This window comes from Callorhinus ursinus, unplaced genomic scaffold (genome assembly GCF_003265705.2).
Source record: "Callorhinus ursinus isolate GAN/ISIS: 27379988/994484 unplaced genomic scaffold, GSC_fseal_2.0 scaffold28, whole genome shotgun sequence".
Classification (NCBI taxonomy): Eukaryota; Metazoa; Chordata; class Mammalia; order Carnivora; family Otariidae; genus Callorhinus; species Callorhinus ursinus.
Window position 1 is genome coordinate 4,844,387 of NW_027397090.1, and position 20,139 is coordinate 4,864,525.

Sequence of the window (20,139 nt, forward strand, 5' to 3'; positions counted from 1 at the left end):
TCTCTCTCTCTCTCTCTCTCTCTCTCTCTCTCTCTCTCTCTCTCTCTTTCTTCTGGTGCAATTAATTTGTTAAAGAACTAGGTCATTTTTCCTGAAGAGTTTCCCATAGTTTGGATTTTGCAGATTTCGCCTGTTATACTAAGGCTTAGGGTATTTATTTGTTTCTTGTCTTTCTTGTAAATTTGTAGTTTGATCCAAAGGTATGATCAAATACCAGATTTATTGTGCAAGTTTATGCCACGAGAGATGTGTCCTTCCCTTGTAACTTATGATCATCTTTCTTTTTATGATGTCCTTGCCTAGATTCATGATCTCAACTGAGTTGCAAATGCTGATATTTAATTATAGTGTTCTTTCTTTATTAGCTTAAACACTCTATAAAAGAAACATTTTCTCATCAACCTTTTGGTTTACCTTGTGATACAGTTGTATGGGAAAGGGCAGAATAAATGCTTGATTCTTTCTCTTTATTTTCCAGCTTTCAAAGCAATGATTCGTTATCTATCAGCCTCCAACAAGAACAATGAGTTTTTTTTTGGTTCATGAATTGAAACATATCGAATATTAAATATGTTTCAATTCATCTATTCTAGTTATTACTCTTAATTACGCTCAGATTGTCCCATTTTGGCCAGTGGAAACTTTTCAAGTTGTCTCCTGAGTCCTTTTAACACAATAATAGCTGTTTTTCATTGCTTCTTTGTGTTTTAGTATAAAAAAATGTTCCGGACTAATTGTGTATATTTTTGCTCCTTGAGAAATGGCTGGTTTTTTTTTTAGTGGGAAATTGTATTCTAGGGGCCAACAGTGCATTCTGATTTTTTATGCCTGATAATGTTCTACTGTACTATAGTACTTTAATAATATTATAATTTAACCTTTCCTCTATTGTTCATTTTTTGCTTTTATAAAAAATCATATTGTTGTGATAAGATACTTCAGAAGTATTAAATCTCTCAATTATTTTCTTTTTGGTTTCTGGTGTCAGTGTCGCGTTTAGGAATTAATCAAGGTAACTTTTAAAGACTAATGTTTGATAAAGTTTGTAGTGCTTTTCCCATCATTATTTCTTTTACGCTTCAGAGCGACCCTCTGCTGTAGGAATTATTTTTCTCACTTATACATGAGCAAAGTAAGCCTGAGAAAGGAGATAAGAGTTACCCCGAATTAAAATTAGGAAGTAGAAGAGTCTGGACTTAAACTGGGTCCCTCTGGCTCCAAATACTGTGCTTTTATCTCTAAAAACAAATAAGAATTAGAGTAGCTTAAGGAAGAGTCCACAAATATTAATAAAGATCTGGATGTTCTATATTAAATGGATGGATCTCCATTCAGTTGATTGGCTGTTACTCTCCATTCCATTTGGAATACGAAAAAAAAAGTGGTATCACATTATTTTGGAGTAGGTCTATTGAAAGACCTATTTTTTGGATAGTGATGTAGTCTGTGTATCACTGTACTTTTTTGAACTGTTTGATAATCTTGAGGCAAGGTAAGTACAGAAATTATAAATATTTAGAACCATTTTTAGCAACGTGGAAATGCTGCGACATCTGAGCATATGGCCAGTGGGCTTATCTTGCTGAGCATGGCATGTGGGAGAGTTGTTGAACTTGTATCATGACTCTCATGTAGCATGAGCCGCATACTGGTTACACATAGTAGGACCATATACCAATCCATTAAAAGATGGGAGATTTAAAAAAACAAATTGATCCTTCACCACAGATAGCTTGAGAAACACTGCTCTGGGTAGCAAGTAGTACTTACTAACCTTGGCACGAACTCCATGATGCATGGACAGGCCTTATGGAGCAGGTGAGCCCAGAGAAGGACCTTGAACTCTGACCTTCTCTTCTCTCCACTGTCTTCCAGGTGGTGTGCTTGTACCAGACTCTGGGCAACCCCCTCAGCAAGCTCACCACACTCAACAGCATGCATTCCCACTTCATCTTGTCCGATGATGGGACTGTGGGCAAGTATGGAAATGAGATGAAGCTCAGGAGGAACCTGGAAAAGTACCTCTCTCTGCAGAAAATACACAGCTGTGAGTACCACAGAGGCTCAGCCACCAGGGCCTGGTGGGGGGGCTGCTATGGAGAAAGGCACTCCTTTGTCATCCATACAGAGTGGAGAGGTCCAAGCTGGTCACTGCCTTAAATTAACACGTGTGAACCCACAGCCCGAAGAAAGCAGGATGGGAGGTGGTGTGGAATTGTGGGTGACAGGAGAGAGGAAGAAGTCTTGGGGGACAGCATAATCAGAAGAGGCCTTCTGCAACAGTGGAGACTTTAGCATAGCCTCCAGCTGTCCATAGGGTAGGACACGTGGAGGATGGTTGTGTGTGTGTGTGTGTGTGGGGGGTATTGACACCAGAATGGGACTGACAGAAGAGCAGTAAGGAGACTGGCCTGAGAAGAGTGGGGGTATGAGTTTGACCATCAGGGAAGATGGCATTTCATGTATGGTGGCATGCCCCAGATAGAGAAGCATTAAAACCATACAGGGCTTTTAGAAATAGGGACCTTTGAAGGTTTCAGTGTTGTGTGTCGATTCCATGATGCTTTGAGATGGCCATTTTGGTAGTGTTAAAAAAACCTAAATTCATCTGAATAAATTTAAAGATCTTACTGGCCTTCTTTAGTGATTCATCAGTTGGGCAGCATCCCATCTGGCAGATAGAGAGAGGGGAGTTCCAAGGAACTGGACAGAATGGAAGACTTTTATAGGCAGAAGGAGGTGTGGCAAGGGAGTTCTTCTAACAAGGAGTGGATTGTTTTGGGCAAGATCACCTTCCTCTGGGGGAAGGTGGGGTGGGCGTGGGCGTCCTACCAGGCAGATGACCTCACTAGTGCCAACCAGGTAATTCCAGACTGACTGGTTAAAGGTTACGTTCGTGGGAGAGGTTGCAACTGCAATTAGGTCAGGTATTATGTCTTGGTTTGCTGATGTGGAGCTTAGCACAAGTGACTCTGTTTTGGACCTCTTGTCTCTTTTTTAACAGTAGTATCTGTAGGAGGGAGAAGGGAAGGGAGGGCCAGAATCAGCAAACATCCTTGGGTAGAGAAATGGAAAGGGAGGTGCTGCCTGGAGAAGTGGAGACTTTTCGTCCAAGGCAGCAGAAAGTGGGCTTCTGGCTCTTTCCATGAGTTAAATCTTGCACAAGATATTCGCACCCTTGGGGCAGAAGACAAGGGAGCCAACGCACTTGGGAGGCTCAAGTCCTCTTCAGCCTTTGGCTTTGGCCTTCAATGCTGAACGTCCTTTGAGTTTTTTTACCTTGATCTCCTGAGGCAGCAGAATGTGGGTCAGACAGATCAAAGCTGTGTCATCTACTGTCTATGATCTTGGCCAAGGGAGTTAACATCTGTTGAACAGTTTTCTTAATATAAAAGGGAAGGAATGGTCTAACTTTTGTTGTGAGAATTAATTGAGATAATGTAGGCTTGCTGTGCCTAGGATAGTGTTGGGTGCATAGTATGCCCTCAGTATCATACTTTCTTTCCTTTTATCCTCCTCTGATACAGGTGTAATCTCCTTTTGGGGGTGTGTGTGGGAGGGGCCCTGGCAATTGTTGCCAGTCACTTAGAGCTTAGTGTGAATGAGGGTTGGAGGCTCATTTAGGGAAGGAAAGGGGAGAGAGGATCAGGTATGTGGTCCTCTGTGGAGTGGGTGTGGGTGGGGGGAAGGGAGACCCCCAGAGGAGAGGAGCGGAGGATAGGTCAGCGACTGGCCTGAGCAAGAGTCCCTGCAGGGAGGTTTCCTTTAAAGGTCTGAACTCTCAATTGCCTGAAATGTCCTGTTGCCTCTATTGACTTATGCTCACCACAGAAATTGCTCAGGCGTTTCATACAGCATCATAACGTGTGCCCCAAGAGAGCAAAGTTCTGTCTGTCTTATTCCCTGCCGATTCTCCATATGTGGATGCATACAACCTGAAGCTTGCATAGAGCATCAAGTAACATTTTTACTTTCAAAGATCTTGAAACTTGGGGTTTATTTGGAGAGTTTCACTTTGTGCGTAAAAGAATGTGGAGCCCATTCCAGTGGATTGGTAACATTTATTATTCTAAGGAGAACCAATATGAAGGAGCAAAAACAGCAAGGCACCAACACACACACAGGAAAGGAAGAAAGGAAGGAGAGAGAAGGAGGAGAAGGAAGAACAGAAGGAGGAGAAGGAAGAACAGAAGAAGGAGAGAAGAAAAGAAGGAAGGGAGGGGAGGGAGGGAGGGAGGGAGGGAGGGAGGCAAAAGTCCCCAACAGACCCCCAATTCTTATGTATCAAAGCTGATCTTCATGCCTACCATGCTCACTAGGGAAGCTTTCGATCAAATTTGTATTGCTTAAAAAGGATTTATTTGGATGGAATGAAAATACTTAAATATTTTGTTGATTTCTTTCATTTCTTTTCAGCCGGACTTCTTAGAGTCCCTGGAAAACCCTTGATATTGGCCAAGAGTACTTACAGAAAAAAAAAAAAACCCCAAAAACCCCGACATCATGAAGTTGCTCTAGGAATTCCTGGGTTCAGCCATTTGAAATGTGGCCAACACCCGTTCCTGAGCCCCTGAGGATAGAAAGCATAGGATCAGATGCCTCTGTAGCTCTTCACAATCCAACCGTCAGTGGAGAACAGTGCTTTCCTGGGATGTCCATCCTAGGACGTTGTAATTTGGAGGCATGATATTGTCTTCACGCCTAACCCTGGGGCCCAAGGGTAGAGGCAGCTCTCTAGTGAGATTTCTCAGCGAGAACTGGACAATTTTTTTTTCTTTTTTTAAACAAATTTAATGAGAAGCATCAGTAAGATCCTTTTTTGTAGAAAAGAATCATAAATATTTTTATTTTTGTGGGAATTAGTTATTGCTTTAAGAAAGACCTACCCAATAGAAATTGAATTTCCTCTTTATCCTTATTAATTTGTTTGTGATGATGAAAGTGCTATATACTCTCATATTCAGATAAAGGAAAAATAGCATATAGTAGAAGGAAGGGTTTCCCATCATCTCACAATAAAAACTAAATGTCAACTTTTTCATATATATATATATATGCATATATATGCTTTCAGAAATTTTCTACACACAAAGCAGCATTTTTTAAATGAACGCTAGGTTCATATAGTATCCATGCTTCTTTTGTAGTCTTCCCTCTCTCCCACCAAACAAGGATGCATTTCCACATCAGCAAGCATAGTTTAACATATTTTTAATGGCTGCATAGTATTTTATTATATAAGGCATAAGAGATTCTCTTAAAAAGTTTTTTCCATCCATGTCAATATTTTATGATTAATGGAATATTTATCTGAATTTTCTTCTATTACTTTTATGTTTTAATATATCATTTTCTTCATCTCATTTAGCTAATATTATTAGAGGAATCCCATGACTGCCAATCGGTATATCTTAGATTCACTTTTTAGTGACAGGGAGAAAATAATGAGGTGGAAGTCTGTGGAAGAGGAAAAGAAGTAGAACGTCAAAGCAGTTAAATAGACTGAATTATGTGTTTGGATACCTGCTAACAGGTGCCCCCCCCCCCCCCGCCCAACTCCCACCCTACCAAACATTTGTAGAGTCCAGGACAAGGGCACACAGGAAAGCCCACATATTATATGTCTGGATATTTAAAAGCTTTAAATCAAGCTAACAAACTATATAGAATTTTATCCTTTTACATTTGTACATATAGCTGGAAGGCCAGGTTTGAGTTCAGCATCTTGGAAATTTGGGAGTATTGAGCTAGAGCCGGGACTGTCGCCCTGGCCTACACATAGCCTGCTCTCTGCTTCTCTTCCTGCCCTTGGCCCCATCCCTCTGTGCCAGGGCCGTCACACACATGTGCTTACGTGCACACCCCGGCCTGTATGTCCAAGCTCTACCCACCTGTCCCGTAGAGCTCTACCTCAGAGTCATTGGCAAGTGTGTCCTGAGGGAGGACATATCTGGGACAGAGGCTCAGGCAGCCCCTGGAAGCAGGAATTTGGGGTCTGTGGCATTCTAGTAAGTAGGGCAGAAGGTACAGGCTTCCCTCAAACGTTGGTCCTGTAGACGCCTCACTGTGAGGGGAGGGGCATGGCCAGAGGAGGACTGTTAAACTTGGGGCCCAGGATAATGTCCTCTGATGCCCAGGTGTGAGTGTGGTATTGCCTGCTGATTTTTCTGCTTTTGAAAAATAAAATATGGATTTAAATATGTTACTACATGTGTGGCATAAAAGTATAATCAAATAAGTCTATAGAATAAACAAGGTCCCTTTCCAATGTTTACCCAAATCCTTCCCTCCCTTCTCCATTATTCATAGTTTGATGTGTACCCTCCCAGAGTTTTCTGTGTGTGTGTGTGTGTGTGTATATAAATAAATGGATATGTGGGTATGTATATATAATAAGTATATTTACATATACATAAATATAAATAATGCAAACATATATAAAACATATACTCATGTATGTGGTTTTAAAAATATAAAAAGGATCTTACTATATGTATCATTCTGTAACTTTTTTTCCACTTAATATCTTTTCAAGAAGAATGACTCTGTGGTCTTTCCTTTTTTTTTCCCCTTACTTTAATAAAATAATGTATACTTGTGATAAGAAATTTAAACAGTGAAAAATGGAATATGTTGAAATGTAAAAGTCTGTGAGAGTTACCCATCCCATCTTGTTCTTAGAAATAATCATCATTAGAAGTTGATTAAATTGGCAAAATGTTGATCAGTTTTGGAGGTGAGTGATAGATACATTGGGATCCATTATATCGTTCTGGGTTGTTTTTTTTTTTTTTTTTTTTCCGAGATATGTTTGAAGTTTTCCGCAATGAAAAGTAGAAATTTCTTGAAGACTACTTAAAAAAAATTTTTTTTAACTAGTGAAAACCTTTAGCTACCTTTTTAACGGGGGAAAGCTTGAAGATGCTCTCACCATATTTCTGTGACTTTATTAAGAGTGCAAGCTTCTGACTTGGCCTTGAACTACGGAAGCCTGAGTGAGGCAAGGAAGGAGGAAGGGTGAGCTCGGGTAACCGGTGTCTGGGGTGATTGAAAGACCTGTGTCCCGGAAAGCAAAATGGATGATCAGCCAGCATCTTTGTAACACTTTGGTGTGGTTTGTCCTCTGAAATAGGTTCAAGACAAGGCGTGCCTGTGGTGGGTCTGGTGGTGGAAGGAGGTCCCAATGTCATCCTCGCGGTGTGGGAGACTGTGAGGGACAAAGATCCGGTGGTCGTGTGTGACGGCACGGGCAGGGCCGCCGACCTCCTGGCCTTCACCCACAAACACATAGCAGATGAAGGGTGAGTTGCTGACCCTCAGTTTTGAAACCACGGTAACTATGTATTCCTCCATTTTAGTTTCTTAAGCTCTGCTTTTGGGTGGGCCACATATCCTTGGGGGACAGAGATTGAGACTGGAATTAATTTTTCGGTGATTTTTATATGTATTGATTAATGTCCAAATGCCCTCCGCTGATGCAAGTTGCTGTTTCCTTCGCCGAAGAATGGCCTGCCTCTCTCAGGGGCTCTTGAACCCTGTCTGAGCTGCTGCGGGTGGGCGGGGGAGCACTTCCACCGGGGAGTGAGGGAGGAGATGCTCCTGCAGGTGGTCTATAAAGCTGAAGACACCCTGCAGTGAGTGAGGAGACCAGTGCTGGCCCCAGATCACCTTCAGATTCATTTGCCATTAGTAAAAATAGCAGGAATTGGGGAAACCAGCATACTGGCATTAATATATGTTGTGTTTATTTAAAAAAAAAAAGATTTATTTATTTGAGAGAGAAAGGGGGAGAGAGAGAGCATGAGCAGCGGTGAGGGAGAAGCAGACTCCCTACTGAGCAGGGAGCCTGATGTGGGACTTGATCCTGGGACCTTGGGATCATGCCCTTAGCCTGAGACAGATGCTTAACTGACTGAGCCACCCAGGCGCCCTAAGGTTTTAATTCTTTAGCCTTTTCAAATAAAAAGGTCGTTTTTCTCTAGCTATCCCTATATCTAGTGTGATTTTTCCAATTTCAAAAAGTGTGGTCTTTCTCCTGTGTAAGTAAATATAATGCCTATGAACTAAAATATTGACCCCACCGATTTACTTAAGTAAACATGTATTGGAAATCTGTCAGCTCGGGGACCTTGCCCCGGAGTGCATTCTTTCCGGGATCATGGAAAGGTCCACCCGTGCTCGCTTTCAGATTTGGCCTCGCCTGGTACCTTGCTCCCGTCTGCTTCCTGCCCGCTTGCTCTCAGAGCAGAACTGTCCATGGAAACGTTCTCAGTCAGATGGGACCCACAGGTGCTCTTGCCCTGAAGTTGCTGGCTTGTTCCCTCCTCTGCGTTGTGCCAAGTCATGACCATTTCTCTCTCTCTCAGGGCCCTACGTCCTCAGGTGAAGGAGGAGATCATCTGCATGATTCAGAACACTTTCAACTTTAGTCTTAAACAGTCTAAGCACCTTTTTCAAATTCTAATGGAGTGTATGGTACACAGGGATTCTGTGAGTATGATGAGTTGATAACTCAAACAACTTTAAAACTGATAATTTGCATCATTGGTAATATTTACTTCCACAACTTTTAAAAATAAGGAGTTTTTTAAAAAAAGATTTTATTTTTTAAAGTAATCTCTACACCAATATGGGGCTTGAACTCATGACCCCGTGATCAAGAGTCACACACTCTTCCAACTGAGCCAGCCAGGCACCCCCAAAATAAGGAGTTTTTCGTTTTAATTTGATTGTTATATAACTCTGTAGAACTTGACCCTTAGTTGAATAAACTTGGCTTTTTATTCCCTCCCCTGCCCACCTCCCCACAATGCTTCAAATTTTAGACTGCAGTTAGGAAAACAAACAAACAAACAAACAAAAAACCTAGTATAACAGTATTACAGAAAAGTGACCACATTTAGTGAAGATCACACATAAATATTTTCCGAGGGTAAAAGAATAGCTCCATCTCTTAAGTCCAGTCTGCTGACTTAGGTGACTGCATCATAACATCTGAGTACATCCCACAGGAGATCTTTGGGGACGCACTGAACAATGGGAAGTATAAGAATATACTCTGGGACAAAAATGGAGGCCACAAACTCTGGGGCTGTGAGCATAACATAGATTCAGGAAAAGATTTTAGCGTTTTAGGGTACTTTGATCAAAATTCAATGACTTAGATGAGATGAAGCCAACAATTCTAGTAAATGTGCAAATATGTCATGATTCATAGTGATCTTTCCAGATTTCAGAGGCTAGACCAAATCATTCAAGATTTTGTTAATACTTAAGCACCTGGCCTCAAAAAAATGACAACAACAAAAAACCCACAAAAATAAACAATTGAACCAGTTTAGGCTGGACAAAGCAGGGCTAAACATAGTGATAAATACTTAGTTTCAGTTGACCCAATAACAACAAAAATAACGACCATGTCTACAATTAACAACATGTTTTCAGATGTATTTTTTTTACTTTGAAGTGGCCCCATGAGTGAGTTCAATATGGCAGTGATTGTTTATTCCAGTTTCAGAGATGCCAACGCTGGAACCTAGAGAATTTAAGTGATTTTTCTGAGAGTCATGCAGTTACAGAACAGTAAAATAGACACATGGGCTCAGAGTTGAAATCCTGTACCTGGTCTACTACATTTGATACTTCCTGTAGAAATCAATAAGAAACGGACATTTTAAAGAGATCACCATTATATTTGTGTCTTCCTGTCATCAAAGAGAGTAATGAAGGGTGTAATGACCAAAAGGAGACTAGAGTAGGTGCCGAAGACTTTGTACATCTTAGGAATTAGGTCCTCAGCTCCTGCATAAATGAGAATTGATTTTATTCATGCACATAGTTGGAGGGAACCAATACCTGAATTGTGGAAGCATAGTTTTTCTACCTTTATGGGACCTTAGAGATTATTTAGTGGGTTCCTCTCACCTTGTGGATGAGAAATCCCCATCTAAAGATGTTTCCCTCAGACTGGCTAGTTAGTAGTATATCTGGGCTTGCCAGACATGGCTCTTTTTGTTGAATAGTTCCCTGTACTATATAAAACATATTTTCACTTAGAAAGACTGAGATACATTCATTAACAGCAGGCAACCTTTTCTTTTTGTTTGAGGAGGGGGGGGGCAGAGGGAGAGAATTGTAAGCAGATTCCGTACTGAGCGTGGAGCCCCACGTGGGGCTCTATCTTAGACCCTGAGATCATGACCTGAGCCAAAACCAAGAGTTGGGCGCGCAACCGATCGAGCCCCCAGGCACTTTTTTAAAAAATTTTTTTATTGTTATGTTAATCACCATATATTACATCATTAGTTTTTGGTGCAGTGTTCCATGATTCATTGTTTGTTCATAACACCCAGTGCACCATGCAGAACGTGCCCTCCTCAATACCCATCACCAGCCTAACCCATCCCCCTACCCCCTCCCCTCTAGAACCCTCAGTTTGTTTTTCAGAGTCCATCATCTCTCATGGTTCGTCTCCCCCTCTGACATACTCCCCTTTTCTTCCTCTCCTGTTATCTTCTTCTTTTTCTTTTTTCTTAAAATATGTTGCGTTATTTGTTTCAGAAGTACAGATCTGTGATTCAACAGTCTTGCACAATTCACAGCGCTCACCGTAGCACATACCCTCCCCAATGTCTATCACCCAGCCACCCCATCCCTCCCACCCCCAACCACTCCAGTAACACTCAGTTTGTTTCCTGAGATTAAGAATTCCTCATATCAGTGAGGTCATGTGATACATGTCTTTCTCTGATTGACTTATTTCACTCAGCATAACACCCTCCAGTTCCATCCACGTCGTTGCAAATGGCAAGATCTCATTCCTTTTGATGGCTGCATAATATTCCATTGTGTATATATACCACATCTTCTTTATCCATTCATCTGTCGATGGGCATCTTGGCTCTTTCCACAGTTTGGCTATTGTGGACATTGCTGCTATAAACATTGGGGTACACGTACCCCTTCGGGTCCCTACATTTGTATCTTTGAGCCCCCAGGCACTTTTACAATCATAAATAAAAATCCTTATTTGTCTTACAAAAATTAGTCTCATGGCAGGAGACATGTCCTGCTCTTTCTACTTGTTCATTGGGTGCATTGTAATTGCCTCACTTATTTTATGATGAATCTTTGAGGGCTCACCTCTCATTAAAAAAGCAAATATCTTAGTCTCTAAGGTGAGGTGAGCAGAATGGTGTCCTATGGTATCTCCTCAAAAGGAATGATTTTTTTTTTCTTTTTCCTTAGGAAGTGACACTGAGTTTCTCTTCATTCTAGTGTATCCATGATAAATTCAGTGTAGTAATGTTTTATCATGTGTTTCCTATAGGGTACATGGATTTCTTGAGGGTTTTCTTTTTTTCTCCCTGAGTGTTCACAATTCTCCATTACCCTGGGAGAGTAACTAATCAAGAAGATTAACTCTCTGTGGTTTTTTTACATTACTGTTTTGTTCAACTCATTAGCTCTAGAGTGCATTTTGTGGGGACTTTTTGAAAACATTTCTTTACTAGTTCCCAAAATGTATGGCTTCCTATTTTTCAACTGTCATAGATTACCATATTTGACGCTGATTCCGAGGAGTCCCAAGACCTTGATTTAGCAATCCTAACAGCTCTGCTCAAGGGTGAGTGTCTGAAGAGGGTTACATCTCTTCCACATTTCCTCTTTTCACGTTCCATGGAAATTTTTATGTTGATATTTTAAATAAGATGTATGATTGTTGCCTTCTTTTAACCTAGGCACAAACTTAACAGCATCAGAACAATTAAATCTGGCAATGGCTTGGGACAGAATGGACATTGCCAAGAAACACATCCTAATTTATGGACAGCATTGGAAGGTATAGTGAAAATGAAGTTATTTGGGGAAAAATATTTTGTGTGTTGGCTTTGTTGGGGGGGGTGGTCCAAAGAAAAAAATTGGAGGAGAGATAGATTGGTTTGGGATGGGTGTGGAGGTAGCTTCTCTGTAGCTTGGTGCCCAGGGATACCTGAGACATTTCTTTCATCAACTTTGCCTCCCTAAAATCATTTTTTTCCCTCAGGCTCTCTCTGCAGCCTAATTGAAACTGGCAAATGAAGTTGGGAGAAAGACAGAATGGAAGGATATTTTATTATTTTTTTTATATGGTTGGATTTATATATTGTTATTTGAAACTTGAAGCTTTTCTTATTTTTGCATTAAAGTGTAATACGTACTCACAGTAGAAATAAGTGAAAACAGAAAAGCAGAAAGAAAAAAGTTATCTACAGTGCTACTGATAATCACTATTATTTCATTTTTACAAATTGCAGTTGTGACTGTATCACAGGTATATTATTTTTGAGTCAAACTAATACATGTTAGTTAAAACATCTAATGGTACTAAAAGGCTTCTAAAACAACAGTAGTTCTCTGCCCTGCTGATCACAAGAATTAAGTGTTTTTAACATTTTTTTATTGTATTGACATAAATCTCCATAGTTTTAAATGACAAGTCATATTGTTATTTTCTGATTCATTCATTTTAGAGATTTCTCAATATTTCTGTCTGTGGTCGTGTCCTCCCTGCTACAGTCTGGACTGGTTACCTGCTGCTCCGGGTTCTGGGCTGTCATGCTGGGATCTACCATCATCATATTGGAGATTCCCTTTGCCTCTCTCCTGTGTTAGAGCACCTGTTTTCTGTATCCCGTGTCATCTTCTTCCCTGGTTCACTCCTTTATTTTAAGGAGGTGCATCCTTCAGTAACTTTCTGAGAAAGGGAACATGGAAGATAAACATTTTGAGAACATATATGTTTGGATATATTTTAAAAGATCAGGACTAATTATCCTGAAGAATTTTGAATGCTTAGCTGCTAGCATTCAGCACTGCTATTGAGAAGTAAAAATGTTTCTGTTTTCTGATCCTTTGTTTGGGACCATTTTTTTTTTCCTCTCTGGAAGTTCAAACAAATATCTTTCTAGTGTTTTGAGATTTCACAATGCTGTGTGCTATTGTGAGTCTTTATATCCATTATGCTGGGCACATGCTTTCAACTTAGCAATCATGGGTTTCCATGCTGGGGAATTTCCTTCCTGTTTTCTCTGTTCTCTTTCTGGAATTCATAGCATTTAAATGTTGGACCTAAGGACTGCTCCTCTAATCTTATCTTTTTCCTTTTATCTTCCATAGTTTTCCTTTGTTGATTTCTTCAACTTTAATTTTCATGCCTTACATGGAGCTTTTTGTTTCTGGTAGCATACTCTTAGTTTCTACGAGCAAATTTGTTGTCTTTTTTCTTTTTTTCTTTCTTTTTTAAGCGTCCTGAATGTAATATCTTATTTCACTGAGGATGGTAATGATAGTTCTTTTGAATTTTTCTTCTTCCTGCATTGTCTGATTCTTACCGATTGGTGTTTTGTGGTGTGCTTGTTCTGGACTTTTTATTTAAGTGTGGAGGAGAGAAAGCTCTTTAGAAATCCTGAGCCTGTAGGTGAAGCTTAACTGTAGATCTGAGCTTCACAGAGGAGTGATCTGGCTTCCGCTTGTCGGGGGGACCTGAGATGACAGCATATTCCTGCCTTTACTCTTAGTCCCTTCACAGAAAAGAATCCTCCAATCCCCTGCCTGGATAAGGAAAAACCTTGCTGCCAGTGTTAATGGAAGTCAAATGGGGGAAGATGATGGGGAAGATCTCAACATTAGGGATTCGGTATATGTACATTTATTTCATCCTGGAGCTGCCAGAATTCTGTGGCATAGATTTGTTTGGTTCTTAGCTTTTTTCTAGTTTCAAGTTTCTGGGGACTTTCACCTTCTGGGTTTCTGGGGACTGCTAAATCAATTACCACTTGCCCATCTGCTTTCCAGCTTCCAAAATGTGACTCCTGGACCCCCTTGTTCTTGTGGATTCATTTCTTTAAAAAAAAAAAAAACTTTTTACTATAATTTTACTAAAATTTTAGGTCAGAGTAAAAGTAAATGAGTGTGTTTAATTTCCCGTATATATTCAGGAACTGGGTATAGTTGAAGTGAAAACATGGCAAGTTAAAATAGCAGCAGCAACAAAAAAGAAACCTTGGATTTTATTAGAATTGCATTAAACCTGTACATTAATTTGGGAAGCAGTGAGATCTTTACACTTGTCAGTCTTCTGGTACAAGAACGGATTTACTTAAAGTGTCTTTTATGCCTTCAAGTTCACTTTTCGTTATTTCTTCAATCGGGTCCTGAACATTTCTTAGTAAGACTGTATTTTATGATGGTTCTATCTGCATGGTTTTGGGTTCAGATCTTTATAATTCTTAGTTATTTCTACTTTTTAAAAAAACTTCTTTCTTAATTATCTCCATCTCTCATGTATTTCTACCTTCTGAAGGCTGGTGCCCTGGAACAAGCAATGTTAGATGCTTTAGTAATGGATCGAGTGGATTTTGTGAAGCTCTTAATAGAATATGGAGTGAACCTCCATCGCTTTCTTACCATCCCCCGACTGGAGGAGCTCTATAACACAGTGAGTCGTGGAGTATTCTATCAATTGCCTCCCTTAAGATTCATTTATTAATTAGCTTAAGATTTAGCTTAAGCTAAATAGTGAATGTTCAAGTTTCCTTGAATACTGAAATACAAAGATAGCCTAGAGAGAGACCGATTTCTCAACCAGGGGACAAACATTCTTACCAAATCCATTTTATCCTATGGTCATTCTGCGTTTCTTATTTTAATTAATTACACAGGATAGAAACATAAACTAAGCTAAGAAAACACAACAGTAAGACCATAATTAAAGCCAATGATGTGAATAAGAACAATTTGCTTTTACTGAATTGTTGGAAGCATCTCGACCTACAGCCAGTGTTAAAAATTCTGCTTTCCTGCGTAAACCCTTTGTAAAAACGCCATTTGCTCAAGCCAAGCACCCTTCTTGAAATGTTGTTCCTTGTCCTTTGAATCTTACCTTTTCTTGAAAGCCCCCTTTAAGCCCTGTCTTTTTGAATACTCCCAGTTTGCAGTGATCTATTCCTACGGTACAAATTTTTGGCAACTCTTTTCGAGCACACATCTTCATAATTAGTTTTTCATGTAAATCCCCCCTCTCTTCAGTTAGACTGTAAAAACTATGAAGAAAGTACTTACATTCTTAACTGACTCCCTCGAAAGCTGGATTGAACATAGGAGTGTTCAATAAGTAATTGTTGATGCAATGTAATTATGTGATGGGGTTTGTCATGGTGTAGTTTATATATGATAAAGGATAGTTACAAATGACTTAAAATTTATTTTTGTCTCTTGAAAAAACTAAGGTTAAGTAAATTTTTACTACCTACACATATATATCTTTTTTTTTTTTTTTTTTACATCTTTGAAAAATATTTCAATCTAATTATATCTTCTCTTAGGAAATAACTTACAATTAATTGGGGTAAGCTTCATTACTAAAGCTGCTGAAGAAAATTTTCAGTATTCTGGGTTATTTGTGCATTCTGAAATAAAATATTTTCCCCCTAGTATATGGTAATTAAAAGGAATACATTTTTCTTTCCTTCTTTATTACAGAAACAAGGACCCACTAATATGCTCTTGCATCATCTTGTCCAAGATGTAAAACAGGTAACATAATTATGAATGTGTACAAATTTGTTTGTGTATTGTCTTAGCTTTGTGATTGAGGCATTGCCTGATTTTGCTTTGTAAAATGTAGATTTGGATTTTTCTAGTGAGTTACCTACCCTCTTTGCCTGGGGCTCTGAGCAATTTCATCACCAAACCATATTCTTTTGTTTCCTTGTAATTTATATTTTTAAAGATTTGATCCACCAAGTCTGTGGCATTAACTAATGATTATTTTCTCTTATAAAATATGAATCGGAGACATATAAAACTCTCAATCAGAACTTTACCTCAACATGATACAACAGTATTTCCAATGATGATAATACTTGATGAAAATAAAGAAATTTCCTTGTCTTGTCATGTTTATTGGAGGACTGCTACATGATTTTCATTGTTATTGTTTTGACTGTGAACGATGGCTTGGGGGCCCTACCTCCTTTTGTGAGTCTAAGCATTTGTTGTAGGGAGCCAGGATGAATCCCACTACTCTATAACCTTGCTCATATTTTGCTCATGGTGTTTTCACTGAACTTTGAGTTAGATCAGACTTAAAATCATCTTCTGTTAGTTACCAAACCTTTAACAGTCTCTTATGCTTAATTCCTTTTCTTTTAGTCACCAAGAACTTTTATTCACATCTGCAGGAAACTAGGAGAGACTTTGTTTGTCCCCATGAGTAAACTCCATCCATGGCACACTTTAAAAGTACTTCCTCATTTCACGGAAGTCTGGTATCTTGACGGAGAGAGTGTGGGCTTTCTGGCTCTGTTGACTAGCTTGGAGAGCCAGAATAAAAGGACCACAGAGGAAGACATTTAGTTGGCAAATCAGAAGTAAGCAAAAGTGTCCCTGCTGATGTAAATTTAGTTGGCATGATTGATGCCAGATCAAGATGATTTTCCTTATTACTTCCTTGAACTTTGATTCCTTTACAGTAACCTGAAGAAAAAGGAATAGAATAGGTTAAATATGCTTTTATGTATTTATTTTTATTTTTATAAAGATTTTATTTATTTATTTGACAGAGACACAGCAAGAGGGGGAACACAAGCAGGGGGAGCAGGAGAGGGAGAAGCAGGCTTCCCGCTGAGCAGGGATCCCGATGCGGGGCTCAACCCCAGGACCCTGAGATCATGACCCGAGCTGAAGGCAGACGCTTAACGACGGAGCCACCCAGGCGCCCCTATGCTTTCAACTAGTAGCAACAAAGAACATTAGTTACGGTGTTCCTTGAGAAAAGTAAATTATGAATGTATTTACATTGATTCATATATGAATCAATGTAATAAGCTCAATAGGTGAAGGGGATTAAGAGGTTTAAACTTCCAGTTAGACAATAAATAAGTCATGGGGATGTAATGTATAGCCTAGGGAATACAGTCAATAGTATTGTAATAACTTTATATGGCAACAGATGGTAACTAGACTTATCGTGGGGTCATTTCATAGTGTATAAAAATATTAAATCACTAAGATACATACCAGAAACTAATAGGATATTGTATGTCAATTATACTTTAATGAAAAAAATGTACTGTGAATGGTAGTTGAGAAGTAACAGTTATGAAGAGGTAGGAAGGCGGGTTTTAAGTGGTCAGAGTTATCTTCATTTAGACTAAGACCCATGTACTTGGAAATCTGCTGCTCGGCCCTCTTGCCAACCACAGCATTTGTTTTGGCACAACCTCATTTTTTGATATCTTATTTTGTTCTGACATTCCATGTTCCTTATTTCTATTTGTTCTACTTCCTTCCATATTCTCATTTTGTGTATGATGTAGTCAACACAGTGCAAAGTGCTATAGCCATTTCAATAGAGAGATGGAAGATCTAAGCCAATGTTAATTTTGGATCACATACATTCAGTATAATGAAGGGGAAGAAGAAATTTTCCTCAGTCCAAGCTAGCCTAAGAATTAAATTTTACATGAGATAGATTAACAGGAGAAAAAAAACACAAAGTTTTATCGTGTGCCCACAGAGTCCCAGTGATGAAATTGAGACCTCAAGAAACGACCAAGGCAGGCAGTTTTTATACTTTTCAGACAAAAAGACAATAAATCTGTGAAGAATTGACAAGACAAAGAAAACTTTGGGAGCTTCAGTTAATAAGGAATTCTAAACAGAATTTCGTCTGGGGTAGTAAATTAGTAAAAAGTAACAAGGGTCACTTAAACAGCCTTCTCTGCTTTAAATTTCCCATCTCTGGTGATAAAGATGTCTCTTTACCTCCTGGGACAAGGAGGGCACCTTTCACATGGGGGAGTTATTTCCTGCTTTCGGGGAGCAGAGGAGGGTCTGAGTGTCCTTCTTGTACAGGCTGTCTCTTAAGTAACTTTTATTTAAAATAATATGTCAAAATGGCACACTTTGGCGATATACTCCAGTGATTTTACTTCTGTTGTAATAGTTATATAATTTCCAGTTAAAAACAATCTTTTATACTATATTTAAGTGTGTTTTATTACAAAGTATATGTATGCATGAGAGAAAGAGAAAAAAGAGAGTTGAATGAACAAATATAAGCACACACTTGATTCCTGTGAAATTAAAAACACATTAAGGCTAGGTTTGTTTTTCCTTATCAACAAGCAGCCTCTATCAGTGGTTGGTCACATTAACGGATCAGTTTGTTTTTCTGTGTGTGTGTGTGTGTGTGTGTTTTTTAAAGATTTTATTTATTTATTTGACAGAGAGAGACACAGCGAGAGAGGGAACACAAGCAGGGGGAGTGGGAGAGGGAGAAGCAGGCTTCCCGCCGAGCAGGGAGCCCGATGCGGGGCTCGATCCCAGGACCTTGGGACCATGACCTGAGCCAAAGGCAGACACCCAACAACTGAGCCACCCAGGCACCCCTAATGGATTTGTTTGTAAAGATGCTTGAAAAGTATGAGTCTACCTCTGCAGTTGATTGGGTTATGTTCTAACAGATGGCAAAGGAAACGCAAAACAGGAACTGAAAGTTACAATATGTTGCATGGTTTTGTTTCAGCATGCCCTTCTCTCGGGCTACAGAATAACACTCATCGACATTGGATTGGTAATCGAATACCTCATTGGTGGAGCGTATCGCAGCAGCTATACTAGAAAAAGTTTCAGAGCCCTCTACAACAACCTCTACAGAAAACATAAGGTACCACGATTGATAAGTACCCTTGTAAACTGTGGCATAACTAGGAGTTAGACTTTTAGAAAAATGGCTTAGGAAGTTTAGATGGGAATAGCTTCTAAAATGGACATTTGTATTTATCGACATTTATTGAGTCTCTGCTGCATGTAAATTACAGTGCTGGCATAGGATGAACATAAAGACCAGGGGTGTAGAAACTCTCAGAGCAAACAGACTTATGAATAACTGGCATACAGAACAGGATACAGTGTGTGCTATGTTGACATTGAAGTAATGTCTTGAGAAGGATTTAAGGGAGAGATGACCAGTTCTTCTCTTTCCTTTTGAAATTGTAGAAGGCAAAAGCCTAATGGGCTTCCATCTCGAAACTCATAGTAGTCCATAACCTGGAGATGACAAACTTGGGACAGGTGTGTAGGGGTTCTTTTGGAAAATGCATGCAGAGTGTACTATGTAAAAATACACATTGTACGTATTTTATTTTCCATCAAGATTTCGAAAGTCTAGGAATGTAAAGTCAGAGTTGCTGCCTGGTTGATTAGCAGAGAAAACATGGCTTGTTTCCAAAGAGAGCCTTTCTTCTTAGAGGATAATGGAAGGGTTAGAAAAGGGAGTTTGGGGCATTGGGGTTGAGAGAAGAGCAGGGACAGTGAAAGGCACAGTGCTGTGGACATCAGTGACAGTGACAAGGAGCCCTTTGTTGGCAGCGACGTGCTAGAAGGTTGTGAAGGATGAAACTAGAAAGGTGGTTTGGGATGGGATCCCAGGAAGAGTCCGGAATATCAAGCCACTTTTGACCTTTAAAGAATCAGGTGAAGTAAAAGCCCAAGTTGTCTTTAAGAAATAAAAGAACAAAACAAAAAGAAACTCAAATCTCACAGAAAATGATCTTCATTGAGATTTCAAAGGCATGGTGATGCACTTGAGGTTGCCTGTGACAGGTATGAGGACCGACTGTGCCCTTGGTGTAGCCCGGTGGGGAGTTTGCTAGGCAAGTACCTCTAGTGCTTTTTTTCTTTTGAAATGGTGAGAAATTACTACCCATTTCTCTGACAGTTTTCTAGTGAAGTAGAGTCTATTAGTGAAGTCTTGTAGTAAGTTAGATCATAGCAGTTACCAACACATGGTTTGGAGTCCCGAGAGATTTGGGATGGAGTATTAGTTTCGCTTGTTAGTAGTTACGAAATCTTGAGTGAGAAGCTTAACCTCTCTCTATGTCACTTTCCTTATCTATAAAATGGGAATAATAATATCTCTTTCATAAATTTGTCAAAGGGATTAAATAAAATAATACCCGGAAAACCCATATTCCTGGAACATAGAGGGTACAGAGTAACTGTTAATAGTAATAGTCCTGATCACTACTGATGATGCTATTAATTCTGTATCACAACACTCATGATAATAAATTGAGTATATTTTTTAGAAGT

General features: G+C 39.5%; 1 protein-coding gene across 3 annotated transcripts in view; it reads left to right on the forward strand.

Annotated features, from left to right (window-relative positions):
- Positions 1 to 20,139, forward strand: part of TRPM6 (transient receptor potential cation channel subfamily M member 6) — a 165,930-nt gene that overhangs the window by 73,658 nt on the left and 72,133 nt on the right. For all 3 annotated transcript variants that reach the window (XM_073878071.1, XM_073878072.1, XM_025891664.2), the window contains 8 exons: positions 1,876 to 2,047; positions 7,133 to 7,301; positions 8,367 to 8,490; positions 11,554 to 11,626; positions 11,742 to 11,842; positions 14,345 to 14,479; positions 15,523 to 15,576; positions 18,572 to 18,712. In XM_073878071.1, coding sequence (XP_073734172.1) covers positions 1,876 to 2,047; positions 7,133 to 7,301; positions 8,367 to 8,490; positions 11,554 to 11,626; positions 11,742 to 11,842; positions 14,345 to 14,479; positions 15,523 to 15,576; positions 18,572 to 18,712 — 969 coding nt within the window. The remainder of the gene's footprint in view (positions 1 to 1,875; positions 2,048 to 7,132; positions 7,302 to 8,366; positions 8,491 to 11,553; positions 11,627 to 11,741; positions 11,843 to 14,344; positions 14,480 to 15,522; positions 15,577 to 18,571; positions 18,713 to 20,139) is intronic.